The sequence below is a fragment of the Schistocerca cancellata genome, chromosome 6 (assembly GCF_023864275.1).
Source record: "Schistocerca cancellata isolate TAMUIC-IGC-003103 chromosome 6, iqSchCanc2.1, whole genome shotgun sequence".
In the NCBI taxonomy this organism is placed as follows: domain Eukaryota; kingdom Metazoa; phylum Arthropoda; class Insecta; order Orthoptera; family Acrididae; genus Schistocerca; species Schistocerca cancellata.
This window is the reverse complement of record NC_064631.1, coordinates 256,435,020-256,459,836: the sequence shown is the minus strand read 5'-3', so window position 1 is coordinate 256,459,836 and position 24,817 is coordinate 256,435,020. Positions and strand designations below refer to the sequence as shown.

Below are 24,817 nucleotides of genomic sequence, written 5' to 3'. Positions count from 1 at the left end.
GAGACTGAGCAGACACAGACGCCGCCTTCCAGGCGGGATACAAAAACGATGATCAGGTCAGGATCCGTTTTTAGGTTGTGTAGGGCAGTTCTTTCTGATGTTGAAAGGTTGTTGTTCTTAGGGAGGGACCTGGGGAAGGATCGTGAGGCAAGGCTGGAAGTTAGAATTCCTGGAAGGTTACCAGGGGATGTGCCGTTTCAGGTGTGAATCATGATGGGCACTAAACCTGTGTCTTAAACTAAGTCGTGAAAATCGTAAGTTAGCCCCGTATCACACCGAAAGTTGATCGGCTGACGTTTCAATGGTACAATTTCTCCAATACTTCTTTATGGTAAGCATTTATCATACCAAAAACAGTAAATGATGTCTGCATAATGACGAATGAACATCTGAATTGTGAAGAAGAAACTGTAGCAGCATGCCTGAAATCTCTCTCTTCCTTACATACAATCCAACAATATTTCCCCTTCAGATTAAACAAAAATCATTCCAGTCTTTAGTCTTGGAAAATCTTTTTACTGTGGTGAAGTTGAAAGCGACACAAATAGTAAAAATCAATGCATGAATAAGGTGTGGGTGGAACATACAGTTTTTTGGTTACGTCGGTCTGCCGTACGGGCAGAGTGAATGCGACAGCGTAGGTGACAAGATGTACACAAGCTGTTTGCTTCATCGGTGTTTTTGTCACCTTTGTCCACTGTACCTCTCGTGAAATACCAAATATCTATCACCATTTCATAACTACAATAACTGATCTGGTACGTCCAGCATGATGACTGTCCTTTTGCATAAATCTCCTCCGCCGCGCAGGATTAGCCGAGCGGTCTCAGGCGCTGCAGTCATGGACTGTGCGGCTGATTCCGGAGGAGGTTCGAGTCCTCCCTCGGGCATGGGCGTGTGTGTTTGTCCTTAGGATAATTTAGGTTAAGTAGTGTGTAAGCTTAGGGACTGATGACCTTAACAGTTAAGTCCCATGAAATTTCACACACATTTGAACAACATTTTTGAAATCTCCTCCACCTTTTCATCCGCGTGATTGGAACAAACTACCCCTTAATCTACTTCTAATACAAAAACAATTTTGCATTCAGGAAGAGATCAAAACTTTTATCATCGTCGTAGCTCCCTTATCGGCATAGCCCAGCTTCTTCTTTCTCGCCAAGAGTGAATCAGTATCTCATAGTATAAACTATCCTTGCCTTTCGATCCCTACTTCTGGTTTCTTCCTTCCATCTTGTCTACTCATCTTGCTCTATAACTCCACGTCCATCCCCTGTCTAGATGTACTACGAAACCGATATGGATACACCAGCTTTATGTAAGTACTATAATAGGTTTGCAACATATGTCGCTTAGCCACTTCCAGAAGTTTCATTTGTGTTTATTTTGTCATCATCACATCATCTATTTTCGATTTAAACGGTGATCTCCAACAATGAGAATGGGAAAATGTACCTGAATGTAAACCGCATGGCCGGACGGTGTGGCCGAGCGGTTCTAGGCGGTACAGTCTGGAACCGCGCGACCGCTACGGTCGCAGGTTCGAATCTGTCTCGGGCATGGATGTGTGTGATGTCGTTTGGTTAGTTAGGTTTAAGTAGTTCTAAGTTCTAGGGGACTGATGACCTCAGCAGTTATGTCCCATAGTGCTCAGAGCCATTTGAACCATTTTTGTAAACCAAATGAAAATGGGCACAAGCCCGAAACCGGTCTTGTGTTAAATAAATTCAGCTTCTTCTGTGACTGTGGTAGCGGTTATTACCCTACATCCTATCAAGGAAGAGTCACGGAGGTTACCAGCATTCATTACGAATAAAGAATCATTTAAATGTTAATAAGGCTGACTTTTCTGAAATTATGCATGTTCATTATTATATATTTTAATTACGACAACTGCTGTTTTATATATTGCCCATGTACTATAGAAATTGACATGTTGATACATTAAGTCAGGTAGGGTAGATGTCAGACGGAGATTCATTGGAAGAATCTTCAGGAAGTGTAATTGACCTACGAAGGAGCTAGGTTACAAGATCCTCGTTAGACCAATACTAGAATATTGCTCGTCAATCCGGCCATTCCTAGCAGATACGGTTAATGGCGAAAATAGGGAAGACCTGGTGTAGGGCGGTGTATTTGGTTACGAATTCACGTAGCACGCGTGAAAGCGTCACAGAGAGAGTCTGCACCACTGTATACTTTACTGTGAAAATTCCGACAGCATATAACCCTAGTAGAATCAGTCAGTATGACTACAAGATGCATATTACTGAACTGCTCAAGCCATTAAGTTCAGCTATTTTGGCTCTTGGTGGAATTGTTACGTTTGGAAACAAATGAATCAACCTCCAAACATATTTTGCATATTTCCACCCGGTAAGATCTTATTAAATAATTAAATAAATATTAGTCCATTACTCACAAAGGAAGCATTTGTTGCACAAAAGTAAGCGATAAGAATAGTACATGTATGTTGTTTTCAGCAGCTGTCGTCTAGTAGTTACCTCTTCAGGAAGTTAGCATTTTAACTGCACTTTCACGATGTAAAAAATAATCTTTATTACCCATTAATAAAGCTATTACTGGCTCATAAAGGAGTTCAATATGTAGCAACAAACCTCTTTGATCCTTTGCATCGCTAACATAAAATATCCTGACAGTATCGGACAGGTCAGTCCCATCTATCCTACATATGAATTTCTTTGTTTGACAACTGGTGGATTACAAAAACATCAAAACAATAGGAAAGTTGTTTAAACTGTAGTTGCATGAGTAGGACTGAAAAATAATATATATATATATATATATATATATATATATATATATATATATATATATATATATGCTCTTATTATTTGCACCTACATTGATTTCAAGAAGTCATACGGTTCCGTTAACCGACAATCCGTATTCTGCATCTTAGAAGAGTGGGAACTAGACTCAAAAACACTGTGACTAATCATACAGACAATGGCTGGCACAGGAACGAAAGTTGAATCCACGAGTGAAATCTCTGATCCCTTCATGATCATAACTGGAGTACCCACGGTGATTTATTATCCCCAGTATTCGGTAACCTAGTCTTGGACAAAGTAATGGGGGAATGGGACGTACACTCAGATAACGACGAGCAGCAACCAAACTAATAAAAATAAAAGAATACGCAGGAAATCTCAATTCTTTCGCTCAAAATCAAACACACAACAATTAGAACAGAAGACGGAAAGTTAAACAGAGTTGCACATTTCAAATATCTAGATGAAGTCCTCGAACCTACAGGAGGATAGAAGATCTCACAGGGACTTGACAACACCACATTGAAGAGAGCGTACGGGAAGGCAGACGCAAAGATACTAAGAAATTCATGTCCATTCACACAGACATTACAACACAGTAATCAAACCTGCTGTACTGAACTGAAGCGAGACGCTAAAGCGACATGGAAAGTATATTGAAGGAAGAATGAAAAATCGTGGAAAAATTCTCGGTCCAAAGGTAACAGAAGAGGGATACTGACTACACTCTACTCTAGGAAACGTACAGAGAGGACGTCAAACCTAACAGCAAGTGTCAGAAGAAGGTTAAAGCTCTACGGCTATATTAGCAGGCTACCACCACCAAAATAGACTAGCAGAACTCTGACATAGATACAAGGGGTCAAGTTAACAACACTATGGTCGGCACATGTCAAACTTGACCTAGTAAACGGACTAATCGACCCAATAGAAGGTGACAGCAGAAATACAAAGATACAAGATTGGATCATGAGAGCAGAAAACGAAGTCCCAAAGAAACCGGGGATGTAGAAGAGTGAAGATAGAAAGAGACTCCATGGAGAAAAGAACCGACAAATGTGAGCGGGACTCTCACTCTGGCAGTTCCGTATAGACTTAGTTATGTCTGTAAATAGTTCAGCTGTAAGTTTTGATGAGTGAGTTTTGAAGCATTGAAATAAGTTATATAAACGACCGTATCTTTTGATTGCATTAACTGCACCGCCAAGGTATAGTAGTATTTGACAAAATTTCAGCTAAATACCTCCACTCATTCGTGAGAAAGAGGCTACTTAACAAACAGACATACGTCCAACAAACTGATTCTATAAGAGTTTTTTATCGACACAGAGAATCATGGAAGCTGAGAAAGAATATTCAAATGAGGCAGAATGCTTTGATCATCCTATAGGGCGTCTACATTCTACATCTACATGGCTGGTGCAATTCACAGTTAAGTTATATATGTTTGACAATGTGTCATCTGTTGGGGGTTGTGGTGACTGACAATTCGCAATTTTTTCACAAACACAACTTTTACTGATGTAAGTTCACAAGGTTGATGACTCAACCATAAACGAAAGATAACAATAACGATGCAAGTAAAAGTCTCATAATTGAGGCAAACAAAAGTTCACTTCTAATTTTCCACAAAGGTTCGTGGTAACACACACACACACACACACACACACACACACACACACACACACTCTAGTAAGAGATGAAGACGTAATCGTCAGCAGTAGAAGTACAAGAGATCGGCATCTGGGGTGAACTGAACTTCGGGGCTGATTCTAGCCCCTAATTAGCTGTCTCCAGCCAATCAGGTTTCCGCGTAATGATGCTTCCTGCAGGCCATGGCTCGAGCTCCCCCAGTAGAAAGTAGTGCTCGGAATGTCTGTTTCCATTATCTTGTATGTAAATAGCCGGTGTTTACCATGGTGCTTTTGGTATGCCTTGGACATAGACAAACTCATCCTCTGTGGTGTAATATGGGTTGCTGGCCTTCAGGGGCTACCTTGGCTTCGGCATAACAGGGGTGATCTGAAATGTGATATCATTCTTGAATACCATATACGTCAAAACTGTATGTAAATGTTTTTATTGATTACCAGTGCCGACAGATCTGTGCTGTCGTCATCACATCTTCTAACATATTAACAGAGGTTTATGATCTTTACATAGTTGCGATCCACATAGTGATGATGTGTCGTGTGATATTCCTGGCTGTGGCTGCCAGTATTTCGTCTTGCTATAAGCTCGCCTTGCAGCTTGATACACGTGAAGCAGCATATGGCACAAAAGTGGAGTTAGGTACAAGCAGCAAATGGTACAGTATGTACTATTCCCGTGAGAGAGTCCAGCAATGCTACTGAACTTGCTTCTGATTGGCCGGCACATTCGGGTATTAGGCGCCAAAATGCCTAAATTCTCTTATTAATTATTTATATACTTTTCATTGTACTTAACCCAGTTTTCAGTATGACAATCTTTCATGGTTACCCTACGACTCTACCGTTTTTTTTTTTAATTTCATTAGTTTTGAGAAACATAAGAGTAACGATATTGCAACCGAAGTGCTTCGGACACCTTCGGGTCGCTTTTGCGCGTCTGGGATACGAAGTACCTCGGCTGTACTAGTCAGATTGTTTCGGGCATTCTTCAGAGCCGGACGTGTATCTCTGTTTCGGCCGTTCTTCAGAGCTGGACGCGTATCTCTGATTCGGAGGGGCATGTCGTACTCTATACCGGGAGTTCTCAGAAGAAAAATATGTGGAGTGTTGTAGAAGACAATGTAAAATGTGATAATTTAAAATATAAACAAACAGGATACATTAATGAAAGGTGTCGCCTACCATCATTGTCAGTGCTACAGATCTAACCCTCTGTAGATACAGGGACTGACCTGGGCCAGTGGCATTCCACAAAAAAAGCGCAAAAACAGGTTCAAGTTAGAGATGACAGTGTAGCAGCCTCCACCGAAGAAGATCCCACGACAGACGAACTATCTTCTGCGCTGGGGACACAACTTTAGAAGAAGACAGGTTGGTGGAAAAACGGTTAGGGACTCTTATTCAATCTCTACAGATCTCTCCAGCTTCCAGGTCTGACTTCCAACACGACAACGTATAATTTATAGTCGTTTTACAATAAAATATAAAAGATAAAGTTAAAATGACGCACCATCACTATGTGGCTTGTAACTACGTAAAGATTATGAACTTCTGTTAATATGTTAGATCAGATGACGACAGCACAGATCTGTCGAAACCTATAATCAATAAAAACATTTACAAGCGCTATTGGAAAACCTGGTATTTAAGTGTAATATCACAATTAAGTGCGTATCAGAGGGTTCATCGAGCTACCTTCAAGCTGTTTCTGTACCGTTCAACAGTCTAACAGCGCGCGTGAAAAATGAACACTTGAATCTTTCCGTGTGTACTCTGATTTCTCTCATTTAACCCTAGAACACTAAAGAGACGAGAATGGTACATTTGTACTAAACAGCCGTAAATTGTACAACTCCTAATTTATTCAAAGGAAATTATTATTCTTAGATTATGCATTAGTTAATTGCAATTATTTGATACCTAATCGTATGTTACATACCAAATCAAGTACACAATGTCGTGTTTTATATCGTACCGCAATCATAAATTTTACGAGCATTTAGTAATCTAGAGTTAATTATGACGAACATTTCTTCCTATGTAGGTTCAAAAATGTTGAAATTGCTCTAAGCAGTATAGGACTTAACATCGGAGGTGATCAGTCCCCTAGAACTTAGAACTACTTAAACCTAACTAAGCTAAGGACATCACACACATCCATGCCCGAGGCTGGTTTCGAACCTGCGACCGTAGCAGCAGCGCGGTTCCGGACTGAAGCACCTAGAACCACTCGACCACCTATGTAGGTGTACGTCAAAAAAGAAAAAGAGCGTGCAGAAAGCAAAGAATGCTTTGACAGAACAAAATAAAAAGAAAGGCATCAATATTACATAGTTATAGCACCTCTCTTTCTCAGTATAGTCACCGTAACTGTCAAGGCACTTATTGTAACATGGGACCAATTTTTCTATTCGCATGTAGTACTCCTCAGCCGCCAAAGATCTGAGCCAGGATGTCACTACTTGTTCGAGGTCTTCCTGTTTTACGAAATGCTTTCCACCCAAAAATTCCTTTGTTTCAGAATATGTGTAAATCACTTGGTGCTAAGTCAGGGCTGTAAGATGGATGTCAAAAATTTTTCCACTTCATACGCTGAAGTTCTTTCAATGTTCGACCTGATGCATGGAGCCATGGATTGTCATCAACCAAAAAACACATTTGCTGAGAACATTCCACGTCACTGAAGACTCGACCGCGCGGAGTGGCCGCGTGGGTAGAGGGGCGCCATATCACTGACTGTGCGGCCCCTCCCACCGGAGGTTCGAGTCCTCCCTCGGGCATGGGTGTGTGTGTGTGTGTGTGTTGTTCTTATTAGAAGTTAGTTTAAATAGCGTGTAAGTCTAGGGACAGATGACCTCATCAGTTTGGTCGCTTAGAAATTCACACAAATTTTTTGGAGACTCGTCCATCGTGCCATCACCATAAAAATTCTTTATTTGTCTATAAATTTCGATAGGCGGACCATTTTGTGCAGAATGCGAATGAGACTACGCACTTCGTATCTGGCGGTATTTACAATGGGCGCCGCGAAAGTTACAGGAGAAAGAGGCGCGACCACTCGGCAACAAAACACGGGTCACGCTGAGATGGGGAAAGGATCTAAGTGTCACTCCTGCTATCACGGAGGTGGGAGATCGGTGGTGGGTGTGGTACGATATCGTTCTTTGTGGATGACCATAATATTTTCGCTGTGGGAGGAGAACGAAGGTGACTGAAATTTCTTCAAAAGAACGTGCCGCAATGAAAACCGTCTTTGTTTTAATGGTTGCCACAACAACTTCTGTATTAGATCCGTGGCACACTCGTCCCTGTTTTGCGATATTATAAAACCAACCGTGCTTCTTTGAACTTTTTTAATGTCCTCTGTCGAATTTGTCCGCTCATAAAAATAATAATAAACAATGATAATAATATGTGATTGGGATGGCGCCAGGACGCTACAAACACACACACACACACACACACACACACACACACACACACACACAGAGAGAGAGAGAGAGAGAGAGAGAGAGAGAGAGAGAGAGAGGGAGGGAGAGAGAGAGAGATAATTTGGAAATTTGTGGTAAGAGCCTATGGAACCAAACTGTTGAGGTCATCGCTCCCTAAGCTTACACAGTACTTAATCTAACTTGAACTAACTAACCCTAAGGACAACACACACACCCATGCCCGAGGGAGGACTCGAACCTCCGACGGGGGTAGCGTCACGAATCGTGACAAGACACCCTAGACCGCACGCCTAACCCGCGCGCCTGGAGAGAGAGAGAGAGAGAGAGAGAGAGAGAGAGAGAGAGATTGAAGTACGTTGTTCTTACCGAGGAAGTTCCTGGAGGGCCGCAGCTCCGCGACGGTGACGTTGCAGGCGGCGCGCGGCAGCGTGGCCACCAGGTTGTAGCCGGGCGGCAGCGTGGGCCGCGTGAACAGGCCCGCCACGCGCCGGCACGCGCTGCTGTCGCCGCCGCACACGCCGCACGCGTCCACCACGCGCCCCGAGCCCACCACGCCGTCGCAGCCCACTCTCTGCGGGCAGACACGCACGCGTCACTCGGCTGCTGGCGCACTCCTCTACACCTTACACGACTAGAGCACTATGCTGAGCTGCTTGCTGTATAAATGTATGTGTGTGTGTGTGGTGCGTGTGTGTGTGTTGAAAAAGTCTCCTGCCGTCTCACACATTTCGTACCGTGTATTCATGCGTGCGTCGCTGGGCACCTGTCTGTCTCAAAAAGTCTTTGGTCAAGGGTAAGAAGTCTTTCGCAATGGAGTAACTGCATAAAAAGTACACTACTGGCCATTAAAATTGCTACACCACGGAGATGACGTGCTACAGACGCGAAATTTAGCCGACAGGAAGAAGATGCTGTGATATGCAAATGATTAGCTTATCAGAGCATTCACTAAAGGTTGGCGCCGGTGGCGACACCTACAACGTGCTGACATGACGAAAGTTTCCAACCGATTTCTCATACATAAACTGCAGTTGATCGGCGTTGCCTGGTGAAACGTTGTTGGGATGCCTCGTGTTAAGGAGGATAAATGCTTGCCATAACGTTTCCGACTGTGATAAAGGTCTGATTGTATCCTATCGCGAATGCGGTTTATCGTATCGCGATATTGCTGCTCGCGTTGTTCGAGATCCAATGATTGTTAGCAGAATATGCAATCGGCGGGTTCAGCAGCGTAATACGGAATGCCGTGCTGGATCCCAACGGCCTCGTATCACTAGCAGACGAGAAGACAGGCATCTTATCCGCATGGCTGCACGGATCGTGCAGCCACGTCTCGATCCATGAGTCAACAGATGGGGACGATGGCAAGACAACAACGATCTGCACGAACAGTTCGACGACGTTTGCAGCAGCATGGACTATCACCTCGGAGACCATGGCTGCGCTTACCCTTGATGCTGCATCACAGACAGGAGCGCCTGCGATGGTGTACTTAACGACGAACCTGGGTGCACGAATGGCGAAACATCATTTTTTCAGATGGTCACATCCGTGTTTGGCGACATCACGGTGAACGCACATTGGAAGCGTGTAATCGTCATCGCCATACTGGCGTATCACCCGGCGTGATGGTATGGGGTGCCATCGGTTACACGTCTCGGTCACCGCATGTTCGCATTGACGGCACATTGAATAGTGGACGTTACATTTCTGATGTGTGACGACCCGTTGCTCTATCCTTGATTCGAATCCTGCGAAACCCTACATTTCAGCAGGATAATGCACGACCGCATGTTGCAGGTCCTGTACGGGCCTTTCTGGATATAGAAAATGTTCGACTGCTGCCCTGGCCAGTACATTCTCCAGATCTCTCACCAACTGAAAACGTCTGGTCAATGGTGGCCGTGAGCAACTGGCTCGTCACAATACGCCAGTCACTACTCTTGATGAACTGTGGTATCGTGTTGAAACTGCATGGGCAGCTGTACCTGTACACGCCTTCCTAGCTGTTTGACTCAATGCGCAGTCGTATCAAGGCCGTTATTACGGCCAGAGGTGGTTGTTCTGGGTACTGATTTCTCAGGATCTATGCACCCAAATTGCGTGAAAACGTAATCACATGTCAGTTCTACTATAATATATTTGTCCAATAAATACTCGTTTATCATCTGCATTTCTCCTTGGTGTAGCAATTTTAATGTCCAGTAGTGTGTGTAATTCTGCAGGCATTCGTTGCCGTTGTCACTGAAGTTAAAATCTTGTGGGTTATTAGGCCGCGTCATATTTCTACTAAAATCATCGACCTTTCGACCCCTCTCCTGGGATCTTCCTCAGGATCTTATGGTGTCCACTACTGCAAGAGTTCTAGTGTTCTAGCAGTAGTGGATACCATAAGATCCTGAGGAAGATCCCAGCAGAGGGGTCGAAACGTCGATCATTTTAGTAGAAATATGACGCGGCCTAATAACCTAGCACTAGTGGACACCATAAGATCCTGAAGAATATCCCAGCAGAGGGGTCGAAACGTCGATCATTTTAGCAGAAAGATGACGCGGCCTAATAACCCAGAAGATTCTATCTTTATTGCATAAAAAGTCCTCTGTAAACTTTCCACAGCAAATTCGAAAAAATCGCAAGCTTTCGGTGACTACCTCCATCATCGACGGGGCCATTTTCATGATCGTGACCTAATCCAGCCAATCAGACGCCGTCGCTTGGGTATAAAAGTATGAGCCTCACCAGTTTAACGTGCCGCCAAAACTACGGCTGTCTGCTTCACGAAATGGCACCCTATCCTCCGCCACATCATTATTGGAGCCGTCCAGGTCCCATGGTCCCGGGACATCAAACATCTAAGAGTCAGATGGATAGCGAATTGCTCTTCGTATGTCACCCAAAGGGGCTGCAACTGTCAAAGGCCTTGTACCCACTCTTCATCAGCACGGACCTGATCTTAGATACGAAGCTGCAACTATACTGTACAACTGTCGACCCTTCTATCGCCTATGGCTTCACTGTGGGGACCACGATTAGAGCCTCCAGGACGCAGACCCTCCAGCGCATGCCGAATAAGGCACTTCGGTGGGGCCTGCATGTCCATCGATTCAAGAGGAGACGAACGAGGTCGTTCTAAAGACCATCATTCCAGACAAGGCGAGGCGACTATACGAGGAAGTGGACGCCCTCCGCGACACAGTCAATCGCTTGCAACAAACTGGCACCACGACTCCCTGGCACTGGCACGCCACCTTTGTCCCTTACCATCCTTGCAGACTCAGATTCGCACCACAGCTAACAATAGCCCTAGTACGGACATCTTACCGACAGAACTGTACTGACACTGTCGGAGCGCAACATAATGATTTCATCGAAATATTCATACAATATATTACGACAGTCAGACATAGTCCCTGACGACGATGATGGAGATATTCATCGCAAGCTTGGGACTTTATCCTCATTTGACGCGGAAAGCCTACCGAGATCTTTTTATCCCATTTGTGGTCATGTCTCCGTCTGTTAGCGTACCTTATCTTCGAAGTCACAGTCTTTTGACTTTATGTATCAGTAAGCCGCCTGCAGTTTGATGTGAGTCAGCCAATAGCAAAACTTGGCAGCAGAATCAGCGTGGCCCGCTCGGTCACCGCTGTAGGATACTCTCTTCTTCCGCCAGCGCCGTGAGGTTGCGCCGATGCTGTACTGACGAAATGGGCACACTGAAGGCATCCCCATTTGGGATTATGATGAGCTGTTTATGCTTCATTTACGTGCATGCAAGTTGCGTGTCCTTTCCGCTTGAGGCGTTCTGGATTTCTTTGCTCGAGACACTATGCAGTCGTGTTTAACGTAGGCAACGTTGGGCCTTTGTTCTAGTTTACAACTTGGAGAACTAGTAAATCGATATCCAATTTTTATTCAGCCATCCGAGCTGTTGAGTTCCTTATCTCGTTACCCTGAACTCAATACGTAATGTTTTGGGCGTTACAAATTTTCTTGCTCTTTGTATGTGGATGGTCATATAAGGGCATATATTCCTCTGAGTGGGAAACATGAGATTTCGTATTCAATTTATGAACAATATAAAAACTGTTCATATATTTTGGCATTCTTACGATTTTATTTTTAGCTTCTATCACCTTTATTGAAATCTCTATTCACTTAGGAACCACGCTCCCGAACGTACTACGTTGGCTTTAACTACATTTAAAAACGAGGGGGAATGAACTAGCCTTCAGCAATGGTGAGATTTTTATTAAAATGAAATCCGGGTAGCTTCCTGTTGCTTTTGAACTTCAAAACACGTGCTTTCGGAGACGGTAACTCTGAGACAATAGCTCAGATTTTTTCCATTTCATACACACGTATAGTGGGAAGCTGCTTGACATCTATTTTAAAGAGTATGCTCTCAGTTTTGTCTTCGTTTAACTCCTGTTAATCCCCCTCCCCCCAACTCCTCCCCCCTCCATCTTATAATTGTTCTGTTGCTCTATGAGAAATCCACTGCGACATTTAAAAACAATATACTTATATGGACACGTCCGAAAGGACAGACACCATATCCATATAAGTATACAGTTCTGGCGATACCGGCCATGACCTTTTTCTTCTGTGCGGATGCAAACTTATTCCCCGAACTCTTACGGGTCTTTTCCACGAGTAATGGGTGTGTTGTGGTGGAGCACTACCAAAGTAGTGTGTGAGTCTCGCCTCGCGGGATGCGTGAGCGAGATACTCCCTGCAGTCGCACTATCATCTGTGCCCTCGGTGGCTCAGAAGGATAGAGCATCTGCCATGTAAGCAGGAGATCCTGGGTTCGAGTCCCGGCCGGGGCACACATTTTCACCTATTCCCGTTGATCTATATCAACGCCCGTGCGCGCCGGCCGGAGTGGCCGAGTGGTTAAAGGCGCTACAGTCTGGAACCGCACGACCGCTACGGTCGCAGGTTCGAATCCTGCCTCGGGCATGGATGTGTGTGATGTCCTTAGGTTAGTTAGGTTTAAGTAGTTCTAAGTTCTAGGGGACTTATGACCACAGCAGTTGAGTCCCATAGTGCTCAAAGCAACCATTTGAACGCCCGTGCGCAGCGGACGGTATTAATATAATTCTAATTTAAGAACAAAGTCAGGTTGCGTTCATTCATATGTGCGTGAAATTTTACGCAAAGGGGCAATGTTTCAGGGCAGCCCACAGGTTAAAGTAGTGCAAAACTTTCATTGTACGTTTGTGTTTTGTGTATGTCTTGGCAGTTCCATGATACAAACTAAAATGAATATGAAACTGAATAAATACAAAAAGATGACATGGAAATGAAGTCCCACGCTTCTTGACAGAGCATAGGGGAACGATGCGGAGACTTGCACCGCCGTACTAGGTAAGGTCCTAATGAAGGTGGTTTGCGCTGCCCTTCCTCCGACCGTAATGGGGATGAATGATGATGATGATGATGAAGGCGACACAATAACACCCACTCATCTCGCGGTAGGTGAAAATCCCTGACCCTACCGAGAATCGAACCCGGGATTCCGTGCTCGGGAAGAGAGAACGCTACCGCGAGACCACGAGCGGCGGACACAACTAGATTAAGTGCTCTTAAACACCAGAATTTAAAAAAGGTCAAAGGCAAGACATATACCACGTGCATGTTGAGAGTTTTGTGTTCCCTGAAATTTGGCACTGTCAGTGATGCACCACAGCAGTGTCTAGACGAGTGACACGGGTTTCCTGAATTTAACGACGAAAGTAACTTTCTCATGTTGTGCCACTGACAAGTAACATAGCTCGACGAGACATGGACTACTTTTAGAACGAACTGCATCAGTACATATAGTGCGGAATGTAAAGGAAAGAAATACGCAATGAGACGAAAAGAAATGGTACTTCTATTCAAAGACAACAATTACAATATAGTCACCACGATTTATGATGATCCCTTGGACTTTACAGACGGCTTGACATGGTAGGTAATAGGGTGCGTCATCACCACGGACTACAACTGATGCTCTACAACGTGTTACCAAGCTGGCCACGTTGGTAAGAATTTCTTGTGTCAGGGCGTTCCACTCCTCCACCAGCGCGGCTGACAACTGCTGGATGGTCTTTGCGGCACGTGAACGTGCTGCAATACGTCTGCCAACCACACATAGTCGATGGCATTTGAGTCGTGGGGAACAGGCAGGCCAATCCATTAGCCGAATATCCTAACGTTCCAAGCGCTCCTTCACCTGCGCTCTCCGATGCGGTTGCGCCTTGTCATCCATACAAACGCACCCCTGAAAAAGCGCACGTGAGGAAGGAGTACAGTGTGGCAATAATAGTGAGTATACTGTGTTTAAAGGTTTGGAAACCTTTACGCACAAGCAACATTATGCCGCCCCGCACTATAACACCAGTGCGGAAAAAACGATCATGTTCGATAATGTTCGCCGCGCGGGGTAGCCTTGCGGTCTATGGCACCTTGCCATGGCACGCGTGGCTACCCCCGTCGGAGGTTCGAGTCCTCCCTCTGGCATGGGTGTGTGTGTCGTCGTTAGCGTTTGTTAGTTTAAGTAGTGTGTAAGCCTAGGGACCGATGACCTTACAGTTTGGTCCCATAGGAACTTACCACAAATCTCCAAATTTTCGACAACGTTCTCTCTCGCCATATGAGGATACGTCCAGTCATTACTGGGACTGAATCTGTTTCTATTCGAGAAGAGCACGCGACCTCACTCCTTATTAGTCCAGTCTCTATGCACTTGGCACCATCGCTAACGGCACTGCCCGTTGGCTTAACTGTTCATTTTAAATCTCCTCTTTGTCCATTGACAAGAAACGTCCTATGGGTTTTATTTAAACATGCTGTTTGTCAACAGACGAAACATGTGTATCTACTAAACTTTTTATAAAAGACCAGTGCTTCTCCACAGATTTAAATTGTCGATATTCCACAGGAATGGATTTTCGAGCAAAGGATTTTATCTATTAAACCCGAGCCGCTTGAGGCAAAATACAGAACCAGCTGGTCACCGAGCGAGGTGGCGCAGTGGTCAGCACACTGGACTCGCATTCGCGAGGACGACGGTTCAATCTCGTGTCCGGCTATCCTGATTTAGGTTTTCCGTGATTTGCCTAAATCGCTCCAGGCAAATTCCGGGATGGTTCCTTTGAAAGGGCACGGCCGACTTCCTTCCCCGTCCTTCCCTAATCCGATGAGACCGATGACCTCGCTGTTTGGTCTGTTCCCCCAAACAACTCATCACCAGCGGTTTCATTCGACGGTGAACGACTATTAAGCCCAGTAACTTCCTTTAACAGCGGACTACTAAAAGAAATTTCTGCAGGCGACTATTGTTATTCTGGCGGTACTATTACTGGCTTTAATAGACGATGTGAAACGTGCAAGAAATTAAACACGGAGAGAAAGTACCAGTTGGTAAAGTTTATTATTGCATTCATGTACCGCCGGATGCTTCTCGGAATATAAATGCCTCTTGTTCTTCTCTTTACATTCTCCTAGGATCTTAAAACACGACACACATTCACACACACAAGTGAACGACTATTACCAATAGCGTCACTTCTGCTGAGAGTATTGAACGTATGGGTATAAACTGCTCTAAGAAACAATAAAATCTTAAGAGATTAAGTAACGGCTGAACAGTGTCCCTAGCGAGCAATGAACATTAGCAGAAAACGAACAGCGTGAAAAAAATATATTAGGACTGACATTATACTGGCACAAACAAGATTCATTACGAAAGTCTATCCTTACATTCACAAGAGGGTAGAAATGTGGCGTCGAACTTAGAGCCGTTTATTCATGGCACTTCTGTTATTTATTCCTGTCTTGATTACCCCTCTTTCCGTTAAATTTGTCTCTCGAGACAAAAATTGAGATCAGAAACAGTGTTAACATGTGTATATAAGAAAGTTCGAGGGCGTGCTGAAAAATAATATCTCCGAATTTTTTATTCTGTTATCAAGATCGGTTGAGGTATTACATGGCATGCATATTACCCAGACGAGTTTCCGCTGCGCTGACGTATGTTGCAACCCTCAGCCTCTAGACGGCTCCGAATTGCAGACTGTAACATGGTTGTCTGTAAAGTAACTACGTCGCTATACTGAAACATCATCAGAAAATTGACAGCACGAATTCGAAGACTTCGTCCATACCTCGATCACGCTCTGCTTCAGCGTGAAGATGCCAGACCACACACGAGAGCTGTGATATCTGCAACAATTTGACGCCTTGTGTTCACGGTTATCGATCATCCTCCATACAGTCCAATTTGGCACCATCTGTTTACAAAACTTAAAGAGCACCTTCGCTTTGATAGTGATCAAGCGGCGCAAGCAGAGGTGCACCAACAAAGTCAAACATTCTACAATGACAGTATCAACAAACTGGTCTCTGGCTCGCAGAAATGTCTACACCGGTAGGTTTACTATGTTGAGAAACAAATACACATATGAAGAAAAGTTTTGCATCACCTCGATTCCGAGAGTTCCGGAACCTCTATAGAAAATTGGAATAGAGATCAACATAAACATCATTTCCGCCCTTTTTATTGCTCATGAAAACCGCACGTTGCATGTTGTACCATCATACAGCGAGACCTTCAGAGGTGCTGGTCCAGACTGCTGTATACACCAGTACCTCTTATGCTCAGTAGCACGTCCTCGTGCATTGACGCATGCCTGTTATCCACAAGTTCATCAAGGCACTGTTGGCCCAGATTGTCCACTCCTCAACGGCGATTTGGCGTGGATCCCTCAGGGTAGTTGGTGGGTCGCGTCGTCCATAAACAGCCCTTTTCAATCTATCCAAGGCAAGTTCGATAGGCTTCATGTCTGGACAACATACTGGCCACACTAGTCGAGTGCCGGCCGTTGTGACCGAGCGGTTCTAGGCGCTTCAGTCAGGAACCGCGCTGCCGCTACGGTCGCAAGTTCGAATCCTGCCTCGGGCATGGATGTATGTGATGTCCTTAGGTTAGTTACGTTTAAATAGTTTAAGTCCCATAGTGCTCAGAGCTATTTGAACCATTTATAGTCGAGTGATGTCGTTATCCTGAAGGAAGTCATTCACAAGATGTGCACGATGGGGGCACGAACTGTCGTCTATGAAGATGAATGCCTCGCGAATATGCTGCCGATATGGTTGCACTATCGGTCGGAGGATGGCATTTACGTATCGTACAGCTGTTACGGCGCCTCGCATGACCACCAGCGGCGTACGTCGGCCCCACATAATGCCACCCAAAAATAGCAAGGAACCCCCCACCTTGCTGCACTCGCTGGACAGTGTGTCTAAGGCTTTCAGCCTGACCGGGTTGCCTCCAAACACGTCTCCGACGATTGTCTGGTAGAAGCCATATGCGACACTCAGCGGTGAAGAGAACGTCATGCCAGTCTTGAGCGGTCCCTTCGGCATATTGTTGGCCCCGTCTGCACCGCGCTGCATGGTGTCGTGGTTGCAAAGATGGACCTCGCCAGGGACGTCGGGAGTGAAGTTGCGCATCATGCAACATATTGCGCACAGTTTCAGTCGTAACACGACGTCCTGTGGCTGCACGAAATGCATTATTCAACATGGTGGCGTTGCTGTCAATGTTCCTCCGAGCAATAAACCGTAGGTAGCGGTCATCCACTGCAGTAGTAGCCCTTGGGCGGCCCCAGCGAGGCATGTCATCGACAGTTCCTGTCTTTCTGTACCTCCTCCATGTCCGAACAACATAACTTTGGTTCACTCCGAGACGCCTTTGTTGAGAAACCTTTCTGGCACAAAGTTAGAATGCGGACGCGATCGAACTGCGGTATTGACCGTCTAGGCATTGGTTGAACTACAGACAACACATGACGTGTACCTCCTTCCTGGTGGAATGTCTGGAACTGATCGGCTGTCGGACCCCCTCCGTCTAATAGGCGCTGCTCATGCATGGTTGTTTTCATCTTTGAGCGGTTTCAGTGATATCTCTGAACAGTCAAAGAGACTGTGTCTGTGATACAATGTCCACAGTCAACGTCTATCTTCAGGAGTTCTGGGAACTGGGGTGATGCAAAACTGTTTTTGATATGTATATGTAGACATGAACAATATAGATGTAGAAAGTTAATAAATTTTGTTTCATTTAAAAAGCTTTAAGGGTTTTCGCATAAAAAGTTCGGAGGCAGTAATTTCCGGCACACCCTCGTATATGTGTGTATTTTTTTAATTTTTTGATTATACGAAAAAATTAACTCGAGATTAAGTAAATACGAATGAAGAGAGGCGTGCGTACAAGCCACATGTTTCGAATCTATCTGTACCGCCTTACTAGTAGGGAAACAGAAAATTAAATCATTATTCCCTATCCTTAACTTACGACGCACGAGTTATTCAAGTACATTCATCAAGTTACAGCCTTTAGCGGCGTACAGTGTGTTACCCCACGTAGCTACAATTTTACTGACAATTAGTAATTTTATATCAGTTCCAGTATCTGTAATTTTTATGCTGCTGAAACATGCTCTTCTTACGAAGTTACTTTAGATGACGAGAACATTTTGCTCGTAAATTTGTTCCTCTGTTACAAAATCTAATTGTTTTGCACTTTCTGATGAAGCCACTCATAGTCGGTGTCGAAACCAGGTTAAAGTAAAATGTTGTTACAACCGGTTGGCTGTGTTACAGAAATCGTAATGGAGGATATGTTAGAGGACAACCAGTTCGGCTTTTGGAAAGTAAGGGCAGCAGACAGGCAGTTCTGATGTGCCGATTGATAAAGGAATCAAGACAGAACAAAAATCAGAACTCGTTTATAGCATTCGTCGACCTGAAAAAACCGCTCGACAATGTAAAACGGTGCAAGATGTTCGAAATGCTGAGAAAAAATAGGCGTAAGCTGTAGGAGAAGACGAATAACGTACAATATGTGCAAGAACCAAGGGGGGAACAAGAATGGCCACCAGATCGTTTGTATCATGACTTTAGCACAGCTCGGTGAGAATTCAGTATAAGGCTTTTTGCAATGTAAGTTGCTTATTTTATCTGTTAATCTGCTATAACTTTAGCATAATTTCTTGTTTTCTTTAACTGTAGGCAACCTGAAGATGTTCCAACAACGAAACCGGTAGTAACACAAGAAATGTGCAATAGCACACCTGACGTGTTTTTCATTACTCATTAAAATAAGTATCAATTTAGGTATGGTAATCAACATGATCAAGAAGCAAATGCTCGGATTAAAAAAGGTGTAAGGGACGGAGTCAGTTGCCCCTATTGTTCAACCTATACATCAAAAACGATGACTGGAATAAAAGAAATGCCTGGACTTGTGGCAGGGCCAGGTGACAGGCGGTAACTTCGTGCAAAACACTCGCCCAAGCTCTGGCCGATTTAAAATAACGCCAGCTCGTTCAAAAAACTCAAATGTGTGTGAAATCTTATGGGACTTAACTGCTAAGGTCATCAGTCGCTAAGCTTACACACTACATAACCTAAATTATCCTAAGGACAAACACACACACCCATGCCGGGGGGAGGACTCGAACCTCCGCCGGGACCAGCCGCACAGTCCATGACTGCAGCGCCTCAGACCGCTCGGCTAATACCGCGCGGCAACTCGTATAAGGTAGCTGCTGAATTACAACTCTGTTTCTTATCTCCCATTGCAACCTAGAGTATGTGATACCGTTATTTTTATTCTTTCTTTGATTTCTTAGTTGTTTCTGTCTTTATTTTATCTTCGTCAACTAGGATCATGCAACACTTAGAGATCCTCTTTTTTTTGGTTGTTTCCTGTTTCTCCATTCCTCTTCATTTTGTCCCATGCTGTCTTTTCCTTTCATCTGTTCTTGCTGTTTCCGATTTCTTATTCCTTGTGTCTTGAAAGGTTTCTAAATTTAGTATTTTTTTTTTTTACTCTTAAAAAGATTATCGAATTCTTTGACGTTGTTTCTTACTGTTTTTTTCTTATTTCTGTAATCCATGCTATATTTGATTTCTTTTTCCAGAAATACAGGAGCATTTGTTTCGTTATCCTGATATTATTCATTCGATAGAGGTATCCGAAAAAAACTTCCCATCGCGACTACTTGTGATATTTCTTCTGTATTGTAGTAGCTCTCCTCCTTATTCTTCATTTTCTAACCATCTGAGTTTGTATTTTACTCGTCATTTTTCTAATAATATGTCTTTCTAGTAATGTCTTTCTTTTCAGGTTATAGTTCACCGACAAAAACTCGCATCCATATGACCATTCTCGTATTACAGATGTGGTATAGTGTTTTAAATTTGTTTTTCTAGATACGAACTTATTGTTGTGCATATTTTTTGTCAAACCGTGTTTTTTTCAATTGATTAACCCTTATATGTATTACAAAGTTTTATAGCCCATTCTGCTGTGTAGTTCTTCAAGATATATAAATTTTTCTAACTCTCTGTATTTTACCTGTTTGTGTTTCTATCTATTCTGATGCATTTTTTATACTTGTCATCATTTTCGTGTTTTCAGCTGAAATTTTGAGACCAGTTCTATTCGCTATTTTTTCCAGAAAATTTCTTAGAGTAACTGCTTCTTCAAATTGTTTGCAAGTATTCCAAAATCGTCTGCAAAAGTCAGGAAATTTATTTTAACTCTGTTTTCCTTCCCAGAATTATTGTTCCAATTTTGTGACTTTTTAGTTTAAAATTCTATATCTTTACAACTTTTTTTTCTGAAATGATGTTCAACAATACAGGTGACAAGCCGTCCCCATGTCTAACGCCAGTTACTTGTACATACTATACTTGTTAGATTTTCACGAATTAAGTTCACTGATTTTGCTTTAACATAACATTCTCTAATGAATGTATTTATGCTTTCTCTGTCTTTCGAATCAAATGCTTTCTTCAGATGAATAAATGATATTATTACAGATTTTCTGTTGAATATTATGTGGCGAATTATTGATTTTAAGCTAAACATCTGTTCTGTCTAGGATCTTCCCGTTTGAAAATTATCATTATATTATCCTAGTTCTTTGTCTGAAGTTTCATCATCTCTTTTCAGGAGAATATTTGATAATACTTTCTGTGCCAATTGCAGAAGTGACCCTTCTGTAACTGTTCGCATTTTGCTTGTTTCCTTTTTTATGTACCGAACGGGTCAATGCTGTTTTCCACTCTTCTGGAACATTTTCTGTTTCCAAATTTGGGCAAAAGCGAGTAGTAATCCTTGACTATGACCGTTCAATAACTCCGCCGTAATGCAATCTATTCAGCATTTGCTTTTTATTTTTGATTGTTTTGATGGCTTCATGAATTTCTAGCTCTGTTGGCGAGAAATCTCCTTAATAGTTTCTGGTATTGCTGGAAACTAATTTGACAGTTTAGAAGCCTTTTATAATATTTCACATTTTCTTTCTTATTTCATCCTAATTTGGTTCTGTACTATTATTATTAGTATTATTATTAGTAGTAGTAGTAGTACTAATACCTTGGAGATGTATTCCGTCTATGAAACTGAATAAAAGGCCTTTTGTCTTTATGACATACACGTTTTGCTTCCTTTTATTTACGAGTAGCCTCAGAGGTCTGAAGTACACGTTTGTCCTACGTATGCTGTACATGTGTTAACAGTTTCTCCATTTGACTCACTCTATTAACGTTGTTCGTTATCTCATATAGTTAGATAAGAAACAACTTTTAGGAAAGAATTTTTTTAAGCTCAAATTACTGATTGGTTCTGTTAAGCACTTTTGAGATCTCATGACGTTACTTGTCGTCCTGGAACTGTAGATCAGGATGTCCAACTTTCGACGTTTGCGACCACATCATTCTTCGCCAGGTACACCACCACATCGTTGAAGGTAATTTTACTCGTGGCTGTAAACGACTCAGTCGTTCTGTAGCGATATGCAATAAACCATGCGACTGCACCGATTTTGAATGTTGCTCATAGATGCGCTGCGCAGTACCTCTCGTTTTCGATGCTATTTTCATAGTGCTAGCCCCAGATACACTGATGAGCCAAAACAGTATGGCCATCTACTTAGTAGCTTGTTTGTCCATCTTTGATACGAAAGACATCACTGATTCTGCATATCAGGGGTCCTAGTTCTTTGACAGGTTTGTGAAGGTATGTGGCTTGTATACGCACAGGTCATGTAATTCGTGTAAATGACGGGCCGCTGATTTGAGTACTCGGTGATGGCACCCGATAGCGACCCAGATAGGTTCCATACGATTTACAGCAGGCAAATTTGGGTACCGAGATATCAACACGAGTTCACTACAATGCTCCCCAAACCACTGTAGCACGGTTATGGCTCCGAGACAAGGACAATTACGTTTCTGAAAGATGGCATCGTCGTCGGGGAAGAATTCAAGCACAAGAGATGCAGGCGGTTCGCAGCTGTCACCGTGTCTCCGATTACTACCACAGGTCCCATGGAAGGGCAGCAGAATATCTCCCCCAGCATAATACTGCTCCCGTAGCCTGCTTGTTCGTAGGGGGCTGCACATTTCGAGCCGCCGTTCACCTCGATGACGGCGTTTGTGGAGAATGTGATTCACCCGAAAAGCCGTCACTTTTCCACTGATCGATGTTAGAAGCCTGATGGTCTCGTTCACTCTGCAATTGTAATCGACGATGTCATTGGGTCAACAAGTGAAAACGTAGGGGTGGTCTGCTGCGGAGTTCCATATTCCGCAATGTGCTATGAACAGTGGGCTCTGAAACACTTGCGCGCGCACCCGAATTGTGCTCTTTCGGCAGAGATGCCACAGATCATAATCTATCCACTTTACAGAACAGACAAGCCTTCTAACCTCGTGTTCTGTGAAGAGATGTGGACGTCCAACCATTTAGGGCCCAGTGGTAGTTTCACTGTCCTGATATCTCTTTCCATAGATGCTCACTACAGTGGCACGTGAACATTCGAGCAGCTCGCCGTTTTCGAGGTACCTGTTCACAGGCTGTGCGTAATAATAATTTGCCTTTGTCGAAGTCACTTCCCTTAATACGTTTCCCATTTCTAGCCCAAACCTTCGCTAGGGTGATCCCCGTCCGTGTCTACTCCGCTTACATACTTTTGTTACAGCGTCACGTTCCCGCAACGCCACCAGGGGGCATCGAATGTTGCGTTTGGCAGTGGTCAGAAGGTTTTGGCTTATCAATGTACATATCGAGGATGAAGGCTGTGTAGCTAAAGAGAGCGATTGCTGGAGGAAACTGAACACACTTCTTAGTCATCAGAGACACGATGTGCTCTAGTTTTCTAAAAATAACTCGTCCCATTTTATCTCAATGAACACCAAATTCCTATCCGCCGAGGATTCTCCGCTTCACTTACGGATTCAAATTCGCTATAAGGCGCCAGGTCAGCAGTCATACGTTTCAGACCAATGGATATCATCTTGTACGTAGTAGTAAACAGCAGAAATGACACCATTCCGCAACGAATTAGCTAGATGGAACAGCGGCTTCCCTGCAGAAGAGTCTTACATACACAGCACAGTCTCCTTATATGGAGGCGATGGTTGTGACTGCCTCCTCCATTACAACCCTTTCCAGTTGTTACAATCTGTAGTAAATGCTTGCCGAAGGATTTAACGTAAAAGAAGTCTACCACACAACTGGGGCACACACAGGGAAGGGGACAGGGGAGAAGGTATGGGAGGTGTGCGGTGGTGTTATGGGCGATGATGGGACGGGAAATTGGAGGGGGGGGGGGAAGGGGGTAGTTGAGAGGAGTTGTCAGACCCTCATTACATAGACGTAGAGGACAAAAAATTACGCCAGAACCCCCTCAAACGCACTAGTTGCCACTACACTCTTGAAGCAGAGAATCAGAGTTTACTTCTCCCACTACGGGAAACTTTGTCGCCAATGAAGGTTGCGACCACATCGACCCGCCAATAGAAGAATACTGCTCAGGCTGATGCGCACTTTTAGTAAAAATCAAAATGGCTCTGAGCACTATGGGACTCAACATCTTAGGTCATAAGTCCCCTAGAACTTAGAACTACTTAAACCTAACTAACCTAAGGACATCACACACACCCATGCCCGAGGCAGGATTCGAACCTGCGACCGTAGCAGTCCCGCGGTTCGGGACTGCAGCGCCAGAACCGCTAGACCACCGCGGCCGGCACTTTTAGTACAAAGCCTGCTGAAACGCTCTTGGACTTGTTGGGAATATGAACTATAAACATAAAAGTACGATATCTAGGAGCTTCTCACGGGCTGCAAAGAGGTAATCTAACAGAAGTACATTTCGTTCCCCTTATATATTATGCACATGCGTTATACGGTAGCGTTCCAACTATTATGCTACACTAAGCAGGTTGCTGCTGTTGCTATAAAAATTTCTATGCTCTAAAGAACTGCCGATTTGTTATCCGGTGGTGATAGATATCTTGCGGTGACTATCGGCTAGACAGCCCAAGTAACGCGGAAGGGAAGCGTTGGCGTGATAATCAGCCTTTAGTAAACAATTTGATAAATGTTTCCGGTGCTGACACCGTGTTGGGGATTGAGGTGCGTCAATGGAAGAGTGTTAGCGAGATATTGATATGTAAATACCGCGATGAGTAGTTGGGGGCGCCAGGCTCTCTCCAGCCTTGGCTGACGCGCCTAATTCCGCCCGGACTACAATGCTGCGCCCAGTTTGTTCGGCCGCCGTCCGCCGGCTTTGTTCCACTGTTGTATAGCCGCGTCAACACGCGCACAGCATAGTCGCGTCTCGGCGCCGTCGGAATCATTTCCTCATTAGGATTAAACTGCGCCCGGGCGAGCAGTATAAAGCCGCGATTGTGGCATTGTGCCGACAAATGGACTATTGTGGCGCGCGAGTGAATTAATGGCTTTCCGACGCGCCCACTGGCTGCATGTGTACCTACCTACCTGCTGCGCTGGCCAGTGCGGTCTGCCGAGGCGCGGACAGCCCGAGCGCGTCGAATGGGTTGCCTA

The 24,817-nt window shown here is 44.1% G+C and overlaps 1 protein-coding gene and 1 non-coding gene across 2 annotated transcripts in view; one reads left to right on the top strand and one right to left on the bottom strand.

Annotated features, from left to right (window-relative positions):
* The window catches only part of LOC126190931 (ADAMTS-like protein 4), a 732,673-nt gene that overhangs the window by 210,811 nt on the left and 497,045 nt on the right, over positions 1-24,817 (bottom strand). Inside the window, exon 2 of the mRNA XM_049931570.1 lies at positions 8,266-8,470. Coding sequence (XP_049787527.1) covers positions 8,266-8,470 — 205 coding nt within the window. The remainder of the gene's footprint in view (positions 1-8,265; positions 8,471-24,817) is intronic.
* On the top strand, positions 12,657-12,731 carry Trnat-ugu (transfer RNA threonine (anticodon UGU)). Its single transcript has one exon. It is a non-coding gene; the product is annotated as a tRNA-Thr (tRNA).